This window comes from Thunnus albacares, chromosome 6 (genome assembly GCF_914725855.1).
Source record: "Thunnus albacares chromosome 6, fThuAlb1.1, whole genome shotgun sequence".
NCBI lineage: Eukaryota > Metazoa > Chordata > Actinopteri > Scombriformes > Scombridae > Thunnus > Thunnus albacares.
This window is the reverse complement of record NC_058111.1, coordinates 26,215,289-26,241,723: the sequence shown is the minus strand read 5'-3', so window position 1 is coordinate 26,241,723 and position 26,435 is coordinate 26,215,289. Positions and strand designations below refer to the sequence as shown.

Here is a 26,435-nt window from a genome sequence, read left to right as displayed (position 1 = left end):
AGCTGACAGGAGGCAATATTTTAAGTCTGTCTTGAAATACTAGTCAGGTCCCCAAGTGAATAGTGACACATTTTTTTCCTTGTCATAATCATTCCTCCTGTTCATACTGACCATTAAAAGATCCCTTCCTAATGCATTTAGAATATACAGAACCAGTCAAAAGTTTGGACACAATTTCCCATTCTCATGAATGAAAATGTGTGGCCAAACTTTTGACTGGTACTATGGGGGCCAAAAAGATCCATAAGCCTCCTTCTGTGCAAAAACGTATTTAAAAGTTTATCTGAAGCTAATGTGAAGTTTCAGCTGTCCAAATGAGTCAAATCAAGCAGATATTGTTCAACATTAAAGTCTTTTCAGTGTCAAAGTCCCTCTTTTTGTACATCCAGCTCAACAGGGAAAGACCATCTGAGGAAACATGAAGAAGCAGGGGCAGATATCCCCTTGATATGATTAACTCAGACTGCTGAAGCTTCATATAAACTTCAGATAAACTTTAAAATACATTTTTGAAAAAACATGGATTTTGGCCCCCATCACTTACACTGAAAGTGCATTTGAAAGGGATCTTTTAATAGCCAGTATGAACAGGAGGAATGATTACAGTGAGGGAAACACTTTTTACTGTTCATATGGACTGTTGTTTTAAGACAGACTTGAAAAATTGTGAACCTGTCCTTTAATGAAACCTATAAACAACTTTCAAATACAACAAAAAAAAATCAGAATCGCCTGATGATCAAATGTTAGAGACAGAGAGTACATCTGGCCTCCCTCTGTGTACTGGAAGCTTTACTGTATTTGCCTTAAGTTGCCTAAACCCTTCTTTCACTTCAGTTGCAGTTTTAGGAAAGTGAAAGAATAATTCCAGTTGAAGTGTTTTACAATTGCAGTGCAGGTGATCAAAACAAAGCAGTGCTCTGAGTGTGGAGGAGCAGGTCTGACTACCTAGTATTATGCCACACATAGTTGTTAGTTTACAGAGTGCAGCTCGGTTTGACAGCTGCAGGTCATTTCATTGACAGTATGTTTAGGAACACACATACAGCATGGAGCATAGCACAGCTTCAATGTCTGTGCGGATTAGTTATATGTAACATCATCGTTATATGACATCAATAAATTACTGCCAAATTTGGCAACATTTTTATTAAATACAAAGAAATCATGGCAACAGTAACACAGTTGAGTTGAGGTCTCCAAAAGATGCACATCATCACCATCTAGTGGGTGAGAAATGAACACACTTTACAACAAATTGATGCAACGTTAAAGTGAGTCCCATAATAATACACAGGGTTTCTGTGGTGTTTGTATAGTATTCCTCTGAAATATAAAACAGGATTATTATAGTTGATTGTATTGAAAAAGCACCTGGAGAAGTTGACTCTGATCACAGCAGAGATGTTGAAGACAGATCTTTCACAAGGAAACTTTTTTAAAGCTGATACAGGGTTTTGTGCTTTAATTATGTTTTCCTGACTTGTTCTAAACTTTGGATACCAAATTTTCTGTGTATTTATTTACAATGGGCAACCGTTGAAGTCTACTGTACAGCCTTACAGTGGACTGGATTTTCTTGGAATTAAAAAGGTTTTAATTGTAAGAGCAACTTTAATGCTGAAACCTCAAACAGACAAGCTGAGATTTTCAGAGTTAAAGTCCACTTCGACTTAAAAACATGTTTTTCTTTTTGTTCCCATAGTTGGATGTTCAAGCTTCAATGTGAAGAATGATGTATGTGCAGCAATCAACATTGGAGGGTTGTTTTCACATTCATCTGCTCTGAGTGGAAGGTTTCTCTGTGCTCATTGAAAATCTGATTTTAAGATGTGTACCTACAAGCATGATTTGTGACATCACAACTTTTAAGAATCCAATCCTGGTCCAGTATGCAACTTTCACAAATGTGATGTGGAACCTTGAAGCCTCCAGTGCACAAACACTGAGAATAGACTTTACAGTGAAGTAGGAAACATCTTATGTTCAGCAGTTAAACTTCTGAAATGAAGAATATTTGCATTTTCATGTGTTCTGGATTTTTTAAGCGTGGGAGAAGGAATAGATTGCATTTTAAGGATTTTAACATGGTAATTATACTTTTTTATGGAAAAAAACATATCAGACATACATCATTGTTCCAAGAAGAGTATTTTTATGTCTTAATACATGTCTAGAGGGGATCTTTAAACATTTAATTGACATTATTCCTGGTGACAGTCTCCTCACAGCGATACAACTTGTCTATTCTTCAATAAGATTAGCCTTTTTTTTTTTTTTTACCCCTCTTTAGCTTTTTAGTAAAAGTATTTTTTCCCAAGTGTTAGGACTGTTTGGTTTTGATGGTCTCCTAGAACGAGCATTTTTACACAATTATGTGCAGCCTGAGAGCAAGCTCTTAACTCTGAATGTCATCTTCAGGATTAAAATACCATAAAGATTATGAAAAAAGCAGCAATCTCTGGTTGGTTAGTTAAAAAAAATATTACAGTTTGGTCCGCAAGATGTGTTTTGCAATTCAGTATATAGCTGGTGTCCCATTGTTTTTAATGCAAAATGAACAGAGCAGGTGTGAAGTCTACAATTGAGCCACTCATGTTCATTTTTATTCAATTTTAATTTTCAGTTGTATTAGACACAAACAGACATAAAAGGCATTAATACTTCATGTATGTATGTATGTTCAAATAAATATGGAGCACTTTTTTTGAAAAGTTACATTTTTTACAGGAAAACACCACACTGAAATAAAAAAAAAGAATAGGATTTAATAACTACCGATGAAGATAGTATTGTGCAATGTTAATGAAGTAAATGCTGTAGAATGGAGTAAATCTGCGATCTGTATGGATCCTGAAGGAGAAGTAGCTTTAATGGAAACCTCAGAGCCCCAGCGCATCTTTCTGCACGCTGCAGTCCAAAAGTGCATTTCCAGCTTCCACACACTCTGTCACACATGGTGCTTAAAAAAAACACAATAAACAAGCCATTAACAGATTGAATGTAGACAAACGAGAACACACTGTTAAAAACATTAGATCAGCACTTATTATTATGGTTATTACCATTCTGAGCACGGAGCCATGACACAGCCTTCATAGCCAGAAGCTCCCACTCATCCCGAACATCTGACTTAAAACCATGAAGCCAGATCAGAGCCAGAATGGTGGCCCACACTTCCTTGTTCACCTAATTCACCAAATCAGAGAAAAAAAACAGATGACATGGAACAGCCACGAGAGGAAGAAAAACATCAAATAGCATAAAGAAGACAACATATCTCAAGAGAAAATGTTGCTGTATGGCTTTGAACAATCTTCCTGACAACATTAAAGGTATAATATGTAATTATTCCACATTAAAATGTCTAAAAACAACTAGACCTATGTTATATATTTTGTTGAGTTGTGCACTTGTTTCCTTTGGTCGCATGTCAATGGCGTCATACCTCCTCTACCAAAGATTAAACACGCACAAGATGCATACAGCGGCGCTATTTGTCCACTACAATGGCGTCTAACAAAGAGTAACTTACACACATACAAGATAGTACATCGGCGTTGTGGTTGTTCCACAGAAACTGTTATGAATTGACTTTTATTCAGTTTTAAGCCACATTTTCATGATAAATTTAGGTTGCTTTTGACTATATATTTTAGCCGGAAGAAGCATTTTAGTCATTGAACGTCTGGATCCTAAGTTATCAGAGAAATAAACTGGGCAAACGTTAGCAGCAGCTCGGCTAACAGCCCATACCGGACGTCCGGTCGTCGCCGTATATCGTCGGAGAAACACTGATTTTTTTAGATGAAACAGCTTTATTCAGTGTTTTTATGTGTAATCCCCGGGTCCGTTTGTTCTGGAGAGGAGGAGACCTCTACGGGCAATTCGGCTACCGGTAAAAAAAACATCCTGAATGATTAACACTAGAGTAATCCTATCCCGGTGAAGCTGGTTATTTAACAATGAAGAAAACAACTCCCATGATCCCTTGCTACTTCACACCGTCATCACACTCCGTCTTTTGTTATTGTTTTAATTGAGCGACCCCTAGCGGCTGAAATTACATATTGCGCGTTCAATTTGATGTACTAAAATAATGAATTTTTGTATACTGTATAATACCATCTTATTTATAATTTATGTTGTGGTGATTTAGTTCCATGCGTTTTACTCTTTCCTCTGTTGGTATATAAACAATGTCATGAAATCAGTTTTTAAATAAGTTCCATCATTCATTTGTGTTTTTTTTTTTTTTTTTTTTTTTTTTACAATGACCCACCAATGTAGGCTTTGGGTTTTCCACCTCCTTGCTGGTCTTTCCCAGCGAAGCAGCCAAAGCTGGCTCAAGCTCCCAACAGCCACATGCCTTCTGGAGAGACACCAACTTCAGCAAAGTGTCTCTGCTAGGCTGCTTGGTCCAAGAGTCTGTGCGTCGTCGCACATTGAAGGAAAAAGACAAAGCAAGTGTAAAATAATAGAATCCTTTTGGATTATTACCGAATGGTATGTATTTGGTTTCTATCCGTTAAAGGGGAGTTTTTCCTTACCGCGGCTGTCGTCAAGTGGTTGCTCAAGGGGGAATTGTTGGGTCTCTGTAAATTAAAGAGTATGGTCTTGACCTGCTCTATGTGAAAAGTGCCTTGAGATGACTTTTGTTGTGATATGGCGCTATATAAATAAAAATTGATTGATTGATTGATTGATTTGGAGCGTGATTTCTTTTTCCATTTTTGTTTAAATATATTGTGGCTAAGCGTATTTGAGTAAATTACTGAACTTAAAAATGTAAGTCACAGTGTTTTATAGGTGTAACCCTGTTAAAAAGGGACAATAAATAGTTTAAATATGTTCATGTTTGATAAAATGTGATTAAAAGTATTAAGAATAATATTTCATGAAGGTTGATAAAGTTTGTTTAAAAATAGTTTAATAAATAAGTTTAAAAAGTTTAAAAAGATTCAAATATGCACTTTAAGATATTTCATGTTATTTTGAAAAGTCTCAGGGTTAAAGAGGAAGTACCGATTGAGAAAAGTGTAATTCTGGTAATTAATTGGTTAAGATCTGGCTAAACAGGAAGTGTGTGTATTTTGTTGTGTGAGCGAGAAACTTGACATGCAAGAGAGAGAGCGCGCGATACGGAGCAGAGAAGGGAGAACTGCCTGGCGTTTAATATGTTACAGTGAAAAAGTATGCAGAGTACGGACACTGTTTATGAATAATAGGTAGAGATAAACGGACAGTGAGTCTCAAAGGACTGTTATTCAGTGCAGCACCGTGTTCGAGTTTAAAGGAGTACTTTGGCAAAGAGTGTTCAACGAGGAGCACAGCTAACAGCTAATGTAGCTCACATTAGCTTAGCTACGGACTTCATCTGCGTGCAGCTAAACCAGCTACTCAACTGGTGAAGTTCGCCTGCGGTGTGCCGGACCTGTTCAGTGTGATCTGCGGTGAGTTCTACCGGGAGAGTGGGAGAAGTCATCTGCAGCCGACGTGGCCGCAACACGCTGGTCCTGACAGGAGGAATCGTCTACCTCATCCTATGTATCAGCAACCCGCTGGTATCGCACAGGGGACGAGGAGTACGCCATTACGGCAGTGAGTTGCCATCTGTTTTATTTCAGCGCTTTAGCGTGAAGCAGCCATTTTGTTTCTGGCTACAACGCACACAAGCATCGCTTCAGGCCTGCATCATTAACACTGGGTACCCATATCCTTTTCAGTTAGTTATAACTGCCGGCTTTAGGTGTGTTTCATTATTTGGTGGTTTTATAATGAGTGCACTAAAAAGGGGTATTTGAATATTAAGAAATTGATCATTTAAAAGGTACTGAAAAGTCTTTTGAACTTGAGTGTTATTTTGTGTTTTATTTTCATTATTAAAAGAATATTTGTGTTTACATTTACAACAGTAAATCTTTAAAACTTACTTTTTCTTGTCATTTGTATAAGTGTCTGAGAAATAGTACTGTTGATGTTTACCGACATATTGAGAGTACTTTTATTTCAATTGGCAAGTGTTTAGGAGAAAGATATAAACTTAAAGGATACTTTAATTCTTATTTCATTTATCTACAGTTTTGATTAAAAACATTAAAAATTAGTATTAAAACATTCAGTGAGTAAATAAAAGTGTCTTACATTATAGAATAAATAGAACTTAGTTCACCAATATTATATTACAGTGTACTTGTCATTCAGTATTAGTTAATCTTAAAGAAAGAGATTTCTAAAACATAAAGAACTTGGGAAGCGTACCTCATAAAAATAGACCAGCCGTCTAGAGGGCGCTACATAAAATGGAGGCACCGCTGGGATTGTGGGTTAATTAATGCTGAAATTGGTGATTTGTGACTGTAAATTTCCTAGAGTGTGAACTATTCAACTGTGAAAAAAACAAAACTAAGAAAGACAAACAAAACAATATATGGTGATATTTAACTAACAGCAGCTAAAGTGTCACAATGTACAGGAATCAGCTGAAGAACTGGTGTCGAGGTGAAAACCTGGATGAGAGCCATGCCTTGCTGACCATCGTTCCTGAGAAAACAGAAACAGCACACATAGTAGAGACTTTGCAAACTGTAAAGTGCTTGGGACGGGTACAAGTGAGAGGAAGAATGTTAAACGAAACTACAAATGAAGTGCTGGTGCTTTGCGAGTGCAAAGAGAAATTGACTGATGCAGACGTCCCAAGTGAAGTTTTGAGCTCAGATGGACAAACTGCATGGAAAATATTCACTGTGGCTCAGAGCTCAGACCCTGAGTTGGACTTTAACCGTAAACTGCATGCTCTTCTACAAGCAGAAGGAAAGTCCACAGAGGATGTGCAGGCCTTGCTGACCCCGCACATACCTCCCTCTACAGAAGCCATCCTTCGTGCTGTGGGCGATCTGTTTGATAAGACTGTCAAGCCCTCAGCAGAAAGTGGAGGATACCGCCGCCTGCAGATCTTTTCCGGTATTGTGCCTACACCAGCAGGAGAGGAACAATTCGACCACTGGTTAGAGCAAGCTTACCTGATGGTTGAAGAGAGTGAGGGTTCTGCTAAAGACAAGAGGAGAAAGATAATGGAGAGTTTAAAGGGGCCAGCTCTGGAAGTAATAAAAGCAGTGCGTCTCTCCAATCCTGACATTGCCCCTGACAAGTGCCTGGAGGCTCTGGAAAACGCCTTTGGATTAGCAGAGTCTGGAGACGATTTGTATTTCACATTCAGAATGCAGCAGCAGCAACCTGGTGAGAAGCTATCTGATTTCCTCAGGAGATTAGAACGTTGCCTGTCCAAAGTGGTACAAAGAGGTGGTCTCACTCCCCTAGCCATGGATGGTGCACGGCTTGAGCAGCTTCTGAGGGGTGCAGTTAATGCTGATCTGATGTTAATCCAACTGCGACTGAGGGAGAGAAGAGCTAATCCCCCAACTTTCCTTGAGCTCCTGAAAGAAATTCGTTCAGAAGAAGAATATGAATCTTCTCGAGCAAAGCTGAACCATTCAGTGTATACAGTTCACACCAAGCTTCAAGAAGAAAACAAACACTCAGAGATACAGAGTTTGAGAGCTGAAATTAAAGAAGTGAAATCAATGTTTGCTGCGCTCTCTACACGGGACAAAGAGACACAAAATGAGAACTTTCAAACTAAAGTGAGAAATGTCCCAGAGACTAATGCTGATCCAGAAGTGATAGCTCTGAGGAAACAACTGAAACAGTTACAACAAAAGGTGAACTCCAGATTACCTCAATCGTCTACACCTTCTCCCACAGTGATGACTGTAAACACTCAAAACAGACAAGGGGCTGAGACAGAAGAGCGTTTCTGCTATCGCTGTGGCGAAAATGGACACATGGCAGGGAAGTGCAAAAACCCTGAGAACCAAAGCAAAGTGATCCAAAGACTCATTCAAGCTCTCAAAAAGGCTAAGACCCATAGCACTCAACCTACTACTGATGTCCCCTCACCCAAAACTGACTGCACTGTGAGGAGGAGTGTAGTAGATCAGCTTGCCCCAACAGGCATACCAGAGGGTCTAATAGGGCCACCATCTTTGGAGCCTCTGAAAGTTAATGGACATTTGTGTGATGCATTACTCGACAGTGGCTCAAGAGTTAGCATCATCTTTGAATCCTGGTACAGGAGACATCTTGCTGATACTCCTATTCGCCCAGTAAGTGACCTTAACATTTGGGGTTTAAGTGACTCTGATTACCCTTATCTTGGCTACGTGGCAGTGGACCTAGAGTTTCCCAAAAAGGTAGCGGGTACCCCAACAGCCCTGTCAGCCCTGGCTCTCATTTGCCCCGATCCACCTGGTCCTGATCAGACACCTGTGATCCTCGGGACAAATACCAAGGCTAACCTATCCAAGCGGCTAGCCCAGCTGCGTGGCGATAGAGTTGAAGGCACTGTAGCCCACGCCTTTGGCATACAGAACACTTTCCCAGAAACAGTGAAAGAAAAAGCCATTGACTTGTCAAATGAAGAGGATGACGAAATAGGTTGTGTAAAGTTGGAGGGTCGAAGCTCACTTGTCCTACCTGCAGGTGGCAGCATTAAAGTAGTCTGCAAAGTGGTGCTTGGAAAGTCCCTGCCAGATGACATCTTGATAGTAGAGGCCTCCAGTACAGCTACTCTCCCATCAGGCGTCATGCTCCAACCTATGGCAATACCCAGTAATGCTGTGGACATTAACCGGCTGACAGTTGTGGTTCATAATGAGTCGCAGAAAGAAGTGACCATTCCTGCCGGTGCTGTCCTGGGTCACCTGTGTGTAGCTGATGTGGTTACCACAGTGCCAAAACAAAAGCCAGAGACTGAGGATGCTTTTGATGTCAGAATGATCGACTTTGGTGAGTCACCTGTCCCCGAAACATGGAAAGCAAGGCTCAGACAAAAACTGTCTGAAAGAGCAGATGTATTCTCTCTTCATGAACTCGATGTGGGACTCGCCAAAGAAGTGGAGCACACGATCCGCTTATCTGATTCACGACCCTTTCGTGAACGCTCCAGACGCATCGCCCCTGCAGATATTGACGACGTGAGGCGTCATATTCAAAAGCTACTAGCTGCAGGCATCATTAAAGAGTCCAGAAGTCCATATGCATCGCCCATAGTGGTTGTGAGGAAAAAGAATGGGGATGTAAGGATGTGCATTGACTACCGCACACTAAACAGCCGCACTGTACCAGATCAATACACTACCCCACGCATCGATGAGGCTCTTGACTGCCTGTCGGGTAGTAAATGGTTCTCAGTGATCGACTTAAGAAGTGGTTACTATCAAATAGCCATGAAAGAAGAGGACAAAGAAAAGACTGCCTTTATCTGCCCTCTCGGGTTCTACCAATTTGAGAGGATGCCTCAAGGCATAACTGGAGCTCCTGCAACCTTCCAGCGCCTCATGGAGAAAGCAGTTGGAGACATGAACATGCTCCAAGTAATAGTCTATCTGGATGATCTGATCATATTCGGAAAGACCCTGGCAGAACATGAAGAGAGACTCTTAAAGGTGCTGGACAGACTCAGAGAAGTAGGGCTCAAGATTTCACTTGACAAATGTCAGTTTTGCCAAACAAAGGTCAAGTATGTGGGTCATATTGTGACTGCTGAGGGTGTTGCTGCTGACCCTGCAAAAATCGAAGCTGTGACCACTTGGCCCCAACCTTACAATCTCAAGACCCTACGATCCTTTTTGGGTTTTTGTGGTTATTATAGACGATTTATCCACAACTACTCCTCCATCGTCCGCCCTTTGACTGACCTCACTAAAGGTTATGGCCCCCCTCAGCGTAGCAAAAAGCCAGTAAAAGGGAAGAGAGATGTTTATTTGGATGAGAAGGAGCTGTTTGGAGACAGGTGGGACGAGTCATGTACTGAAGCCTTTGAAAAAATCAAACAGTGTTTGACAAACGCCCCTGTGCTCGCCTTTGCAGATCCTGATAAGCCCTACACACTGCATGTCGATGCTAGCCTTACGGGACTGGGAGCTGTGCTTTATCAGGCATACCCAAAGGGCTTGCGACCAGTGGCGTTCGCAAGCAGAAAACTGAGCTCGTCAGAAAAAAACTACGCCATCCATCAGTTAGAGTTTCTGTCGCTGAAATGGGCAGTTGTGGAGAAATTTCACGACTATCTCTACGGAGCCCACTTTACTGTGCGTACAGACAACAACCCTCTAACTTACGTCCTGACATCAGCAAAACTCAACGCCACAGGACATCGGTGGCTGTCGGACTTGTCAGTGTACGATTTTAACATTATCTACAGACCAGGTAGAAATAACATTGATGCTGATCTGTTGTCACGCATAGAGGCAAGAGATGAAGAGACGGAATGGCAGAGCATCTCGCAGGCTGGAGTCAAGTCAATATGCCAGCGAGTCGGTGTTCTTGGCCCATCGGCAGACTCCCCCAAGTATGCTGAACAGCTTGGAGCTCCACCTGACTGCATTCCTGACGTGTATGCTTTCCCCACACGTCTTCAGCTTAACTCACTGGAACAAATGTCCAGGCAGGACTTAATGGCAGCCCAAGCCCAAGACGGCTTGATAGCACCCACCATACAAGCTTTAAAGTGTGGCAAGTGGAAAGACAACCCAGAGTTACTCCCTATGAAAAGAGAGATGGGTAAGCTAGTCATGACTGACGGGTTACTACATCGGGTGAGCACATGCCACACAGGGAAAAAGACACAGCAGCTAGTGCTACCTGCCAAGTTCAAAGCAGTAGTACTCAAAACCATGCACGATGACCTTGGTCATTTAGGAGTGGACAGAGTCACTGACATGATCAGGAGCCGATTCTTCTGGCCAAAGATGTCAGTCGATGTAGAGCAATATGTGAAAAACTGCGGAGAGTGTGTGCTCAGGAAGACTCCATGTCAAAGAGCTGCACCGTTACATCAGATAGTGAGCTCTGGACCTATGGACCTCGTCTGTATTGACTTCCTGTCTATGGAACCTGACTCAAGAGGAGTGAGTAATGTGCTTGTCATAACTGACCATTTTACGAGATACGCCCAAGCTTTCCCCACTCTCAATCAAAAAGCTCTCACAGTGGCAAAAGTCTTAGTGGAAAAGTACTTTGTACATTATGGCTTGCCATCTCGTATTCACTCTGATCAAGGCAGAGACTTTGAGTCTCGACTCATTAAAGAGTTGTTAAAGATACTGGGCATACAGAAGTCAAGGACCACCCCTTACCACCCCCAGGGTGATCCCCAACCTGAACGCTTCAACAGAACTCTGTTATCCATGTTGGCCACACTCAACCAAGAAAAGAAGCGGCAATGGAGTCAGCATGTAGTGCACCTGGTGCATGCATACAATAGCACCAAGTGTGACGCCACGGGATACTCCCCGTATATGCTGATGTTCGGCCGAGAGGCTCGACTCCCGCTGGATGTATGCTTTGGGATATGCCCAGATGGCAGAGTTGACCAACCACATTCTGCATATGTTGCCAAACTGAAAGAGGATTTGCAGACAGCCTATAACCTGGCCACAGAGGTCTCTAACAAGAGACACCAGCAAAATAAAAAGGCATACGACAAGAGACTTAGGTTCCACAAACTAGAACCTGGCGACAGAGTATTGCTGAAAAACCTTGGATTGAAGGGAAAACACAAACTGGAAAATCGCTGGTACAATGTCCCTTATGTTGTAGTGGATAAGTTGCCAAACTTGCCTGTTTACAGAGTAAAGCCACTAAACGTCAAAGGGAAGGTCAAAACATTGCACAGAGATAATCTCCTTCCCATAGGAGATCGAGTGAGGATACCAGTGCAGGAGGAAATGGAGAATGTTCCAAAGAGACCTGTGACTCGAAGTCGTGTCCCCAACCGACACAAAAGAAACTCCACAGATCACACTGTACAAAGAGAAAGCCATACCTTGAGTGATTCTTCTGATCTGGAGTGTGAATGGCCGACCAAACCCTATAGGGAGTTAATGGGAAATCTCTTGCGAAGGAGAGAAAGACATAGTGCTGAAGGATCAGAGCAGTTGGAAGTCCTCAGTCCTTCAGAAGAGAGTCACTCAGAGAGAGACCACTCTCCTGTAGAGCATGTTCCAGATGTCCCTCAAGCAACCGACTCTGAGTCAGGACCACTCTCCAGTGAAGATGAGCAACTACCCTCGAGCTGTTCTAATGTACATGTGACACCAAAGCCAAGTAGGCCAAAAAGATCATTGAAACCAGTTGTAAGACTTACCTATGATGAGCCAGGAAAGGCCAAAGATCAACCCATTACCATTGTACATAGAGGGGTTACTATAAAAATTGGTAAGCACTAAGCTGGGTCTCATAATCTCACCCTTAATACTTTGAGTAGAAACTTAAGTTAAGTTTTGTAATCTGATGAGGACATCAGACATTTAAAGGGGGGAGGGTGTAACCCTGTTAAAAAGGGACAATAAATAGTTTAAATATGTTCATGTTTGATAAAATGTGATTAAAAGTATTAAGAATAATATTTCATGAAGGTTGATAAAGTTTGTTTAAAAATAGTTTAATAAATAAGTTTAAAAAGTTTAAAAAGATTCAAATATGCACTTTAAGATATTTCATGTTATTTTGAAAAGTCTCAGGGTTAAAGAGGAAGTACCGATTGAGAAAAGTGTAATTCTGGTAATTAATTGGTTAAGATCTGGCTAAACAGGAAGTGTGTGTATTTTGTTGTGTGAGCGAGAAACTTGACATGCAAGAGAGAGAGCGCGCGATACGGAGCAGAGAAGGGAGAACTGCCTGGCGTTTAATATGTTACAGTGAAAAAGTATGCAGAGTACGGACACTGTTTATGAATAATAGGTAGAGATAAACGGACAGTGAGTCTCAAAGGACTGTTATTCAGTGCAGCACCGTGTTCGAGTTTAAAGGAGTACTTTGGCAAAGAGTGTTCAACGAGGAGCACAGCTAACAGCTAATGTAGCTCACATTAGCTTAGCTACGGACTTCATCTGCGTGCAGCTAAACCAGCTACTCAACTGGTGAAGTTCGCCTGCGGTGTGCCGGACCTGTTCAGTGTGATCTGCGGTGAGTTCTACCGGGAGAGTGGGAGAAGTCATCTGCAGCCGACGTGGCCGCAACACGCTGGTCCTGACAGGAGGAATCGTCTACCTCATCCTATGTATCAGCAACCCGCTGGTATCGCACAGGGGACGAGGAGTACGCCATTACGGCAGTGAGTTGCCATCTGTTTTATTTCAGCGCTTTAGCGTGAAGCAGCCATTTTGTTTCTGGCTACAACGCACACAAGCATCGCTTCAGGCCTGCATCATTAACACTGGGTACCCATATCCTTTTCAGTTAGTTATAACTGCCGGCTTTAGGTGTGTTTCATTATTTGGTGGTTTTATAATGAGTGCACTAAAAAGGGGTATTTGAATATTAAGAAATTGATCATTTAAAAGGTACTGAAAAGTCTTTTGAACTTGAGTGTTATTTTGTGTTTTATTTTCATTATTAAAAGAATATTTGTGTTTACATTTACAACAGTAAATCTTTAAAACTTACTTTTTCTTGTCATTTGTATAAGTGTCTGAGAAATAGTACTGTTGATGTTTACCGACATATTGAGAGTACTTTTATTTCAATTGGCAAGTGTTTAGGAGAAAGATATAAACTTAAAGGATACTTTAATTCTTATTTCATTTATCTACAGTTTTGATTAAAAACATTAAAAATTAGTATTAAAACATTCAGTGAGTAAATAAAAGTGTCTTACATTATAGAATAAATAGAACTTAGTTCACCAATATTATATTACAGTGTACTTGTCATTCAGTATTAGTTAATCTTAAAGAAAGAGATTTCTAAAACATAAAGAACTTGGGAAGCGTACCTCATAAAAATAGACCAGCCGTCTAGAGGGCGCTACATAGGAATATGTCACTTTATTTCTTCAAATCATGCCACTGCTTCCAATTAGAAATAGCTGTCTTCACCTTTTTTCATAATTATTTAAAATTAAACATGAAGCATTCCAGTTTGTTCCAATCAGCAAGATAATTCTGTCTTAACTTTGATAATTGTGCAGACAGTTGACATGAATGAGTGTACTAAATTTCATGCCAATCTACCCAATAGTTGTGTCTTCAATAGCCTCTTAAAAGTTGTTACTTACCATAATAGATTTCTCCAGCAGCCTCGTTATCTAGACAATTAAGATTCATCATGTCCATCGATTTAAAAGAAAATGTGAAGTAGGACATTACTTGTTATACACATAATTAATTGTAATACACAAACCACTATACAAGAAACAAGGGCACAGTTTGGTATAAATGCAACTCTACTTAATAACAAAAAGAAACACAAGGCAATTCATTTAAATAGGGTGACACCTGCACTGCTACATACACACATGACATGTCTCACTCTCCATTTAGTCTACCAAACGCAATTTGGCGATCTATCTAAGCTGTAAAATTTCCCATTTCTCCCTCTGCTATGCCAATGCTGCTGCAGCTCTGCACCACAGTATTGCTGCCTGCTGATTCAGCCCAACCACTACCCCAGCATCCACCTGCAGGCACCGGCTAGAGGGACAATACTTACTCATCACTCCCCAGTATCTCATGTGCATACATATCAGCGGAAAGTGATGAGGTTGGAGCCAAACTCTATGTTCTACTTGCTGTAAATTAACATTTCAAATGTGAGTTGTCTGACCGAACTATCTTTAAAGATACAATAATTACATAATAAATCCGAACAGAAAATATAGCGTTTGCAATACTCTCAACACATTCCCAAAAAATGGAAGTTTCTATACTGTTTAACACCTCAACCTACAGCCTGAGAATTTATCATCAAGCTGAGTGTGCACCTGTCTTAACCAGGTTGAGGTGACTTGAGCCTTTATTATAACTTCTGAAAGTAATCAATATGAATAATTTTATTCACAAAATTAGTCTGAATAATTTTTCACAAAATTATTCAGATGAGTGCTAAATAAAATTATGATTTATTGGTTTATAGGCTTTACAGTGAGAACAAAAAGTTACTGAAGAGAAGTGAACTGAATATTATTAACTCTGTTCCTGATCTATTGTACAGGCCTTTTTATTTATTTATTTTTTGTAATAAATAAAGTCTGTTGTACCAGTATAATGTGGCAGCTTTCAGGGCACAGAACAAATAGGGTAACTATGTACAATGTAATATCTGCCTTGACATAAATAATGCAACGTGGCAGCTATGTGCATGTGTCTACTTACACCCAGTATCATAAGTGTGTGGAGGCCGGTGGGAGAGAGAACTCTCAAACTGGTACTTCTTCTCAGACATTTTTTTTTTCTTCCTCCAGCCACCTAGCTTCTGCTTCATTCTGGAGAATAATGTTGTGCTGCGGGGAGACTGAGGTGCAGCAACTGTTGAGAGAGCACAGTAAAACACAGCCTGATGCAACTTACGACTTGGACATCTTGGACAACAAATTACATGACATAGCAGAGGTCCTCATACCCGACGCTATAAAATGAAAAACAAAAGAGAGAAGACTATGAGGTCAAGTAAATATTAGATGAGAAAAACAAAAAAATATCAGCTAATAAAATACTGGTTTCTCAGTTTATTGCAATGACTCACAACAACTAGTAGTATTACGCAAGATGTTCAAATATTCAAAAGTGCAACTTATTACAAACACAGACAGGTATGTGAACAGGTAATTACACACAAATACACTGTGATAACAGAGGAAATACTTTTATCTCATAATATAATAAGAGTGATTAATAGATTTGTGATTACACCATTTTGCTTCTCTATACTATTTCGTTGCCCTAGGCAACTGCATATGTTGCCTACACCCAGGACTGCTAAAGTCTACCAGAGGCAATACAACTCCTACATACAGTAGTTCACAGTAAAAGCTGCAAGAAATTAAAGAGCATTTCTGACACAAAAATGTATTTTGTATTTCTTTATATTCGAATTCAGCTTTTTACTTACATTTTCTCATGGGTGGAGCAGCTAACCTACTACAGCCCGTCAATGCTTAAGATGAAAAAAAATATAAAAGAATATGAGGTCAAGAAAATTTTACATGAGAAAAACAAAAAATATCAGCTAATAAAATACTGGTTTTTGAGTTTATTGCAATGATAACAAGTACTTAAAAGTATTACGCAAGATGTTCAATAGTCAAAAGAGCAACTTATTACAAACACAAACAGGTATGTGAACAGGTAATTACACACAAAAACACTGTGATAACAGAGGAAATACTTTTATCTCATACTATAATAAGAGTGATTAGTAGATTAGTGATTACACCATTGTGCTTCTCTATACTGTCTTGTTGCCCTAAGCAACTGCATATGTTGCCTATACCCAGGACTGCTAAAGTCTACCAGAGGCAATACAACTCCTACATACAGTAGTTCACAGTAAAAACTGCAAGAACTTAAAGAGCATTTCTGCAACAAAAAATTATTTTATATTTACTCCGTGTTTCTATCTATATACTGTTTTTGTAGAAATACTCAGATGTGTGTTTATCCCATTCAGCATTTTACTTACGACTTCCCATGACTGGAGCAGCAAAATCATAACTCTGCGTAGACAAACTCTGTGACACGGCCCTCCCCATCATGCCTTTAAGAAGAAAAAAAAACGGATATGAGGTCAAGAAAAACAAAAAAATATCAACTAATAAAATACTGGTTTCTGAGTTTATTGCAATGATTCACAACAAGTAGTTAAAAGTCTTATGCAAGATATTCAAGATGCTCAAATATTCAAAAGTGCAACTTATTACAAACACAGACAGGTATGTGAACAGGTAATTACACACAAATACACTGTGATAACAGAGGAAATACTTTTATCTCATAGTATAATAAGAGTGATTAATAGATTTGTGATTACACCATTTTGCTTCTCTATACTATCTCGTTGCCCTTGGCAACTGCATATGTTGCCTATACTCAGAACTGCTAAAGTCTACCAGAGGCAATACAACTCCTACATACAGTAGTTCACAGTAAAAGCTGCAAGAACTTAAAGAGCATTTCTGCAACAAAAAATTATTTTATATTTACTCCGTGTTTCTATCTATATACTGTTTTTGTAGAAATACTCAGATGTGTGTTTATCCCATTCAGCATTTTACTTACGACTTCCCATGACTGGAGCAGCAAAATCATAACTCTGCGTAGACAAACTCTGTGACATGGCCCTCCCCATCATGCCTTTAAGAAGAAAAAAAAACGGATATGAGGTCAAGAAAAACAAAAAAATATCAACTAATAAAATACTGGTTTCTGAGTTTATTGCAATGATTCACAACAAGTAGTTAAAAGTCTTATGCAAGATATTCAAGATGCTCAAATATTCAAAAGTGCAACTTATTACAAACACAGACAGGTATGTGAACAGGTAATTACACACAAATACACTGTGATAACAGAGGAAATACTTTTATCTCATAATATAATGAGAGTGATTAATAGATTTGTGATTACACCATTTTGCTTCTCTATACTATCTCGTTGCCCTTGGCAACTGCATATGTTGCCTATACTCAGAACTGCTAAAGTCTACCAGAGGCAATACAACTCCTACATACAGTAGTTCACAGTAAAAGCTGCAAGAACTTAAAGAGCATTTCTGCAACAAAAAATTATTTTATATTTACTCCGTGTTTCTATCTATATACTGTTTTTGTAGAAATACACATATGTGTGTTTATCCCATTCAGCATTTTACTTACGACTTCGCATGACTGGAGCAGCATAATCATCACAACTCTGCGTAGACAAACTCTGTGGCATGGCCCTCCACATCATGCCTTTAAGAAGAAAAAAATGGATATGAGGTCAAGAAAAACAAAAAAATATCAACTAATAAAATACTGGTTTCTGAGTTTATTGCAATGATTCACAACAAGTAGTTAAAAGTCTTATGCAAGATATTCAAGATGTTCAAATATTCAAAAGTACAACTTATTACAAACACAGACAGGTATGTGAACAGGTAATTACACACAAATACACTGTGATAACAGAGGAAATACTTTTATCTCATAATATAATGAGAGTGATTAGTATATTAGTGATTACATCATTGTGCTTCTCTATACTATCTTGTTGCCCTAAGCAACTGCATATGTTGCCTATACCCAGGACTGCTAAAGCCTACCAGAGGCAATACAACTCCTACATACAGTAGTTCACAGTAAAAGCTGCAAGAACTTAAAGAGCATTTCTGCAACAAAAAATTATTTTATATTTTTTTATATTCGAATTCAGATTTTTTCTTACAACTTTTCATGGTTGGAGCAGCACACCTCTGAAGTCTTGCCGGCATACCACAGCTCATCATCATCATCACTTAAGATGAAAAAAAATATACAAAATATGAGGTCAAGAAAATATTACATAAGAATTACTTCACAAAAAAGTATCAGCTAATAAAATACTGTTTTTTGAGTTTATTGCAATGACTCGCAACAAGTAGTTAAAAGTATTACATAAAATATTCAAAATGTTCAAATATTCAAAATGTGAAAAAGTGCAACTTATTACAAACACGCAACTTATTACAAACACACACAGGTATGTGAACAGATGATCACACACAAATTCACTGTGAGCTCAGATGAAATGCTTTTAACTCATAATATAATAAGAGTGATTAGTAGATTTGTGAATGAAGAATGATGATTTCCATACTGTTAAAGCATTACACCACTGTGCTTCTCTACACTATCATCAGTGTTTTTATTAGTTCTTGGAAACACTCACTGGGTGCTGGAACATTTCTGCGCAACAGAGGTCCTTGAATCGCCTTGCTGTCACTTTTATTGACAGCAATGAAGGCGGTGAAGGAACTGCTCACTCCTGATTGGATACTGAGCTCCACCACCTTCTGCTTCACTCGTCCATCTTGCTGTCCTCTGCGCTCTCTCTCTTCCATCTCAAGGGAGCGAATCAGAGTCTGAGCACCCAACCTGTGGACTGTTAGTCTGCAGACAAGAGACAGGAGTTAGGTGATGCTTCATGTGTATGAGTAAAATAAAGAGATATACAATCTAGCTACAGTAATCATATATTAGGTTGAAAACATCAAGCAATATCTCAGTATATAATTACCCAGTGTCCTTTGCAGGTTTGAGACTGAAGCGGAGCTGGTTCTGGGATGGATGACCTGCCAGGCTGTACTTCACCGTCACACAGCCCTCTGCTGCCTCTGGACTCTGAGAGAGCATTACAGTGTTTGAAATGATATCTATTATTGTAATCACATACCTAATGAAAAAAATATGTATACAGTAATCTGCTGAGTATCAAAGTACATCAAAATACAAAACAAAGCTCAGCACACTGGGATTATATTACAAGAAATATTCATTTGTCAAGGACCGAAGTGTGCTGCTCATGGTTATACAGAGAAGTTTAATGGCTTCAAATCACTATGTTCGTATAGCTGAATGCTAAAAAAATCAGACCAGAGAGGTATTTCTCTATGACATGGTGCTGCTCCTACCTGTCCAGTGAGCTGAGCATAAACCAGTGACCTTTGACCCTGGAAAATTGTTGTGATGGGTGGAGAGAGGACAGTGACAGACACTGCCTTTGGTAAATCCCATGTGACTGAGATGTCCACTACAGCTGGCTGCAGAGCAAATCGTAGCGACTGCATCACCTGATGGATAAAGAATGTTTATTCATTATTTATTTTTAATTATGTCTTTTGTCTAGATACAATTTTTAATAATAAATGGTCATGTCTAACTTTTGGTTGCATCCTGTCAGTTCCTGTGATGAACTGAGCGTGACCTCCTCCTTCCTTGGCCAACCCATTGATAAGAGCAGAGCTGGCTCCTTCCCCGATCCCAAAAGAGAAACACCTGCAATGAAGTAGTTTTGTTTTTAACACCCAGAATTCAGACATTGGACATATTCTGGGAATTGTGTGGGTGATTGTTGTGTTTTATGTAGTTTCACCTGTGGGAGCCTGAGTTGTCCCTCACCAGATTTATAACTTCTTTGGTGTTCCCCACCTCACCATCAGTAAAGACAAACACTTGGAGCAGAGAGGTTACATATCATGGTAGGTTAAATAATATCACACCCCAACACACACAACATCTAGTGAAAGTCATCCACATAACTATCTGAGAGCAGTGCCAGGTTGCTGTTTCAGTGAAGTGGTTTTAATGGTAACGAGATGTGGTGAGTATGAACTTAGAACAAAGCTGTTAGTTCAGGATTGTACTTGTAAAGTCACAAAATAGAACAGTTTAAGAAGTACTGAGTTATGACTTAATGGTATGGTATTGTTACTGACAAGAGATACTGTGTGTGTGTGTGTGTGTGTGTGTGTGTGTGTGTGTGTGTGTGTGTGTTACTTGTCTTGGTTGACTGGGAATGCAGGACTGGCTGTAAATATGTTTAAGGGGCTCCAGGATCTCTGTTCCTCCCAGATCAGCGTCCATCTTCTCAACTTCCTTCAGAGCCTCTTTCATGGTCTTCTCACTGTACTCCACACTCTTACTGCCATCACACAAATATATGAACACTAATGCACACATATATATACAAACACTGATACCAAAGACTGAAACACATTTTTGTGGACTGAGTCAAATGAGGCAGTGATTTACGGGAAGGTATGTTGATAACTGGACCCAAAACTGTAGATATTGAAGTAGCAGCCCATTGGTAAACTCTTCAGCAGGAGCAGTAGAGTATCCTTGGAGGAAGAGAGAAAAGATAGTGAAGGCCACTTTGTGAGAGGAACACTATGAATGATTTTATGACAGAGTTAACACATAATGAATACCCTGGCACTGCCAATGCGAGTCTCTTGCTGGTTGCTGTTATCCACACAACAACCCATACTTCCAGATCGATCAATCAAGAACACAAACTCTCCATGTGATGCGACTGAAGACATCATAGCCTGGGGGAACTCAGGGTACAGGCTCAACATCACCACTGGATCACCCATCAGAGTGCCTGAAACACAAGAAAGTGACACAAAAATGACCAGAAATCTGCTTTTTATCATTTATTACAATACGTGTAATTTATCAGTTTGAGGATGAGGATAATTAACTTTTTATTTGCAGAGTAACAACTTCTCTAATTGTTACTCACCAGGCTTGGCAGAGGCCTGTCCTGCCTCCACCACAGCAGTGGGCTGGTGGGCGTCTTTGTAATAAATCAACAGTTCAACATCCCTGTCAAACTTGTGTCCTGCAGCCAACTTGACCTGCAGTTCACAAAACACACTCATAAATATAAATAGACTGATGTCTTGTTCTCAGTAATGAGGAGCAATCACACACAACAGACACATTAGCACTCTACATACTGTGGCCTGAGTTTGCTCTGTGTTGAGGTACTGGAGAGGGTCCAGGGAGCACTTGGACTCTACTTTAGAGATTGGACGAGGAGAAGACACCCGGGCAGAGAAAGACAGACTGTAGGGCACCAGAGAGGCTGGAACAGATGTCACCTGGACGCTGCCACCTTCACTACTTCCACTATTTTCACTTCCTGTGAACAGTTTAGAAATGCTTTAATCAAATGGGCATTACATTTCATGTAAGCAGCAGTGAGACAATAGTGGGAAGAAAATATATAATCTAAATAATAGCTTCTAGTAAAACTAACTAACACTAAGACTAAGAGTCTAGAGCCATGCTAACAATTCTGTAGGTGGTTCTAAGGCACAACAATGCAACTGTAGTGTATCGTCATGATAATAATGGCAATGCTTATTATACCTGTTAACATGCTGATGAACATGTGCAATGTTTGCCATATTGACCATCTTAGTATAGTGTGTTTTTGTTAGCATGCTAACATTTGTTAACAAACCCGAAGTAAAGCTGAGCCTAATTGGAATGTCATTAGTTTTGCAAGTATTTGGTCCTAAACCAAAGTATTGGACATATTTTGACCTGCTGGCGAGATTCAAGGAAGTGTCAGAGGATCACCAAAGACAACAGGACTCATCTTCTGGACACCACTTATATCTATATATAATCCATGGATGGAAATCCATCCAATAGTAAAACAATGTTGCTGTTGTTTTTGGCAGTTTTAGCATGGCAAAAAATATGAATATTTCCTTTAAAATGTCCTTAACCTCCATTTCAGACAAAGCCTAACTGATTTTTGGATGGAAACACTGAAAGTTAGTGTGAATACATTACTACCGTATTTCAAACTAAAGCAGCTTTTGCAGTGCAAGTGTTTTTTCTAGTCATGAGGTATATGACTGTCTGTATGGACATGTGTGGTGTGCACTAAGCAGAAAGTGTTGGCTGGTTTTCCTACCCTGAGGTTGGTAGCGAGGGTTGAGCACAGCAGGCAGACAAAACCTCAGCCCGTCATCAGCCTGCACAGCCAGCTCAGTGACGTACTCCAGCCTGATGGAGGCGCTCTCTCCTGGAGGCAGACTGCCCACACTCAGAGAGAATATATCCGGGCTCTGATCACTCTCCTCCAATAGGAAGGCCTGCTGACCAGAGCTCAATGCATCATCATATTCCTCATGAGCCTGCAGTACAGATGACACATGTGAGTAATGGTTGGTGTGTTTACTGTCTTTTCAGATTCATTATAGTGAGTACGTATTTACTGTCCAGCTCACCTCCTGTTTCTCCTTCACCTCAGCTACAATCTGTGTTTGTCCAATCTTAGCACTGAAATGACAGACAGCAGCATCTCCAGGCAGAGGGAAGACAAAAACAGCCTCCAGTGGTTTGTCCTCCTTGTTCTCGTAGAGCAGAGTGGAGACCAGTGTAGCCACATGGTCCCTCACCTCCAGCTCCACTTCAATGCTCTTCAGAGGAACTGATGAGAAACAGAGAGAAACAACACAAACACTGTGTGACAACTGTTGTCTTTTCTGTGGGTGACGATATGATTGCTGAGAGTAATTAAGGTTCCTGAATTGTTGGGTTTTAACTTTTCCCTCAAGTATGAATGTGTATATTTTATCTTACATTTTAAAAAGCTCATTTCTTGCCCCCAACCTGAGGCCCAAATACACACACTTGTATGGGCAAATATCAGCACACACAAGCCAATATAATCTCCCGCAGTAATTATTGCATGTGTACAGAAATGAATAGTAAGGGCATAAATAAGGATTATTTAAATGACAAATTTATTATTTTCACTGTTAATCAATGAATTGCTTAGTCTAGATCATAGTTAGTTATAGAAGCCAAATTTGAGGTCTTTAAATTGACCATTTAGTTTAATCAGAATCCAAACACCCCAAGATGTTTACTTCGGTGGTGTAAAACAGAGAAAGTAGGAAATTTTTAGACGCTGTGATCAGCAACTCTTTGATATTTTTTTTACCAGACATATTATTTACTATATGGTTACACAATTATTAAACTTGTCGTTATTTAGTTATTGACTAATCATTTCAGTACTAACTAATTGGATACAAAAGAAAACAAAAACATACAAAAGAATGCAAACACAATCACAGGTTAACTTAGAAAATAAAGCTAATGTCCTTCTTATGTTATTCAAAGCTGTTTGTAATTACTGCAAGATAATGTGGTTGAACAACCAATTAGTATCACGAAAAGTGTACTGGAAGGTAAAGGTGGAAATCCACTTTTTGAATGAGTAAAACATATGTTTTGTATCAGCTCTGTACCTGGTTCCTTATTAGCAGTAAGCAGACCACAGCAGTTCACCATCATGCCTGTTCAACAAGTAATAATGTTGGAGTCGTTCTGGCTGTAAAAACAATGGTAAAGGGAAGTAAACTCTGTATGACATGACACTGCACAGATGTCCTTCTTATGAAACTGTACGTATGTTTCCATTTCCATTTCCTCCATTATCATTCTTTCATATAAATTTAATTAGCTGCATACAAATACAATATGATAATTCATTTGATGGATTATGTGTTTTAAATAAGCCAACAGGTGAAATGAATCACAATATGACATGTTTGAGCTTAGCTGGAATTGGGGGGGATCACATAAATAGAAATTATAACTAATAAGACAGTAACCTACATAATACCTAACAATTTGTAGCCTCTATATTATGTAATTTACAAACCGGTGGGTATGTTTGTCCAATCTATAGCCAGAAATAATCGAATATTAAAATAAAAAGATAGCATTTGTAAATGTTGGAGGGCAAAAGGACTGAAAAAAACTCTATAAAAGCAGAATAGTTGACCTGGTACACTAGGTACAGTAGGTTTAACATACACACCAGCAGACATCAACCTTTTCACTATGCTATACAGTCAATAAACATTATTGACAAATTTACTTCAATCATGAAAACGATGCACCAAATGCCTACCTCTGTGCAGTGAGTGTCCAGAGAGAGATACAGAAGGTTTCTGGTTGGGTTTGTATTTAGTCAAACCCAGACCACACCTACTGCGTAATGTTTACAGGCAGTTTGAGTGTCAGGCTTTCTGCCACTGAGCCTTTCCGAAATCTACGCCCTCCTTCCAGCTGGCTGCTGCTGGGTGTCCACTCCTCACTAGCTATAGCCTGACAATAAATAAAGCGAACACAAACCTGCTACTTTGTTTATTTTGTAAAGTTTAAATAAAGGGAGCCATCTCTAATCCCTTTGATTTCTAAATTTAAAAGTGACGTAGTTTTGCAGAATAAAACCCGTCTAATTTCAGTTTTATGTCATCAGCTTTGCCCTTAGAAAATGAAACTGCTCGGCTTTCATTCCTTTCCGAGTGCTTCTACAGGAAGTAGCACAGTAATGCACTTTATTAAATCAGTCCTGGCTCTTAAGCATCGATTAAAATATAACATAAACATCCGGAGCTGACGTCCTGCTTCTCAATCTTAATTTCTGGCGCTGCTTGAATCTCATCGGCTTCTTTCGTCATGGAAAAGTCAGCTCTGTTGACGTTATCCAGCTGTTTTGATCTTTACAGGGCCATTCCGTAGAATAAAATAGACTTAAACGACCACTTGAGCGTGTCCATCGGTGACGCCTTACCCTGCTGTCATGGCAACTTCATTCTGATTGGGTCCCTCTTGCATTTTATCAGTCGATGGGTAAAAATGCAAAACATTTAAAATCCAAACATACACGAAGCTAATGATGTGATAAAAAAAAAAAAATCAGTCTATCCAAGAAAGAGGGTGGTTACAATGTTTAATAATGATGAGCTGTCCATTGCCATTTGCTCACTGCCAGCACCATTGCTTTATTAGTATAATTATATTAAATACACTGCTCCCAAAGCAGGTTGCGCATGGTTTACTGTACTCTACACAGCACATGCTGTAAAAAACTAACATTATCATACTTGTGTATTCTAGTGCATTGCAAAGGTTCTTTAACTTTTTTTGTAAATCTCTTGGCACTCAGTAGTGAAATTTGTGTCCCATGGACCCAGCCACCATAATAGCTACATGTATACTATCCATAAAGGCCTAGTTACTCATGAAAACTATCGAAAAAAGGTGGTTAGTGTGCACATCTGACCCAAGCTAGGTGTAGGACAAAAACAGCATCCAAAGATAAAGAAGAGGTTGTCTGCACAATCTGAAAATTGAAAGTGTGTCAGATTCCTGACATTTGAGTTTTATTTAAGCTTTTCTGTCTATCTGTACCTCAAATTTCAAATGTCATGTATTTTTCTGAGGTTTGAATTTCACAGAGTGAGGACAACACCATTGTTACAACTAACTCTAAATGTTCTTATAAGACTAAAAAGAATACAGAGACAGATTTCTGGCACAAACACATCTTCTGCAAGAGGATATGGTCAGGTGGAAAGAGTACTACTTGTTATATATGTGGTTGATGTGACAGACACATGTTTGTGAGAAGAAACTAGGTTATCTTTCCCTATAACTAGGTTATATATATATATATATATATATATATATATATATGTGTGTGTATATATACATATGTGTATATGTACATATGTGTGTGTGTGTGTGTGTGTGTGTGTGTGTGTGTGTGTATATATATATATATATATATATATACAGACGGGTGACATGTTAAAGGAAAAGCTGGTACAAGTCTGAATGCTTGACCCCTACATTGAAGGGATCTGGTGGCTCTGCTATGCTGTGCTGTGGGGGCATTTTGCTGACATGGTTTGGGTCCATTTGTCCCTTTAGAGGGAATAGTCACCGCAAATCATTACAAAGTTGTTGTGAGTGATCACCTTTATCCTATGATGAAACATTTCTATCCTGATGGGAGTGGTCTCTTCCAGGATGACAATGCCCCGATTCACAGGGCTCGTGGGGTCACTGAATGGTTTGATGAGCATGAAAATGATTTGAATCATATGCTAATTATATTTAATTATTAAAGTAATTACTAAGTAAGAAACAACTGGAAGTAGACAAGGGCATAAGAAATACCATAAACAACAAGAAAGAAGTGCTAAAAGGTTAAGTGGTTTAAATGTTGAGGTGTTAATGGAAAAAAATAGTT

The 26,435-nt window shown here is 39.3% G+C and overlaps 1 protein-coding gene and 1 long non-coding RNA gene across 6 annotated transcripts; one reads left to right on the top strand and one right to left on the bottom strand.

The window, feature by feature from the left end:
* Positions 1–2,680: 2,680 nt before the first annotated feature.
* On the bottom strand, positions 2,681–24,938 carry LOC122983603 (von Willebrand factor A domain-containing protein 5A-like). 5 transcript variants are annotated; one of them, XM_044353528.1, is made up of 25 exons: positions 24,306–24,938; positions 23,638–23,720; positions 22,609–22,811; positions 22,293–22,515; positions 21,322–21,506; positions 21,105–21,219; positions 20,788–20,963; positions 20,609–20,697; positions 20,354–20,498; positions 19,950–20,029; positions 19,738–19,852; positions 19,489–19,647; positions 19,095–19,198; positions 18,747–18,967; positions 18,264–18,332; positions 17,714–17,791; positions 17,118–17,192; positions 16,522–16,596; positions 15,952–15,996; positions 15,216–15,368; positions 14,120–14,149; positions 4,551–4,595; positions 4,283–4,428; positions 3,066–3,189; positions 2,681–2,962 (listed from the first exon to the last, which is right to left on the bottom strand). In XM_044353528.1, exons 2-25 carry the CDS (start codon positions 23,681–23,683, stop codon positions 2,883–2,885), a joined length of 2,781 nt encoding a protein of 926 aa, XP_044209463.1. In that variant the 5' UTR covers positions 23,684–23,720; positions 24,306–24,938; the 3' UTR covers positions 2,681–2,882. The 5 variants fall into 5 exon arrangements, with proteins under 5 accessions (XP_044209463.1, XP_044209464.1, XP_044209465.1 ...); XM_044353529.1 differs by having other exon boundaries at positions 21,322–21,484; positions 22,289–22,515; positions 24,306–24,933; XM_044353530.1 differs by lacking the exon at positions 15,952–15,996 and having other exon boundaries at positions 24,306–24,937.
* LOC122983613 lies at positions 4,690–15,391 on the top strand. The gene is made up of 3 exons (XR_006403744.1): positions 4,690–4,809; positions 13,878–14,604; positions 15,305–15,391. It is a non-coding gene; the product is annotated as an uncharacterized LOC122983613 (long non-coding RNA).
* Positions 24,939–26,435: the final 1,497 nt, after the last annotated feature.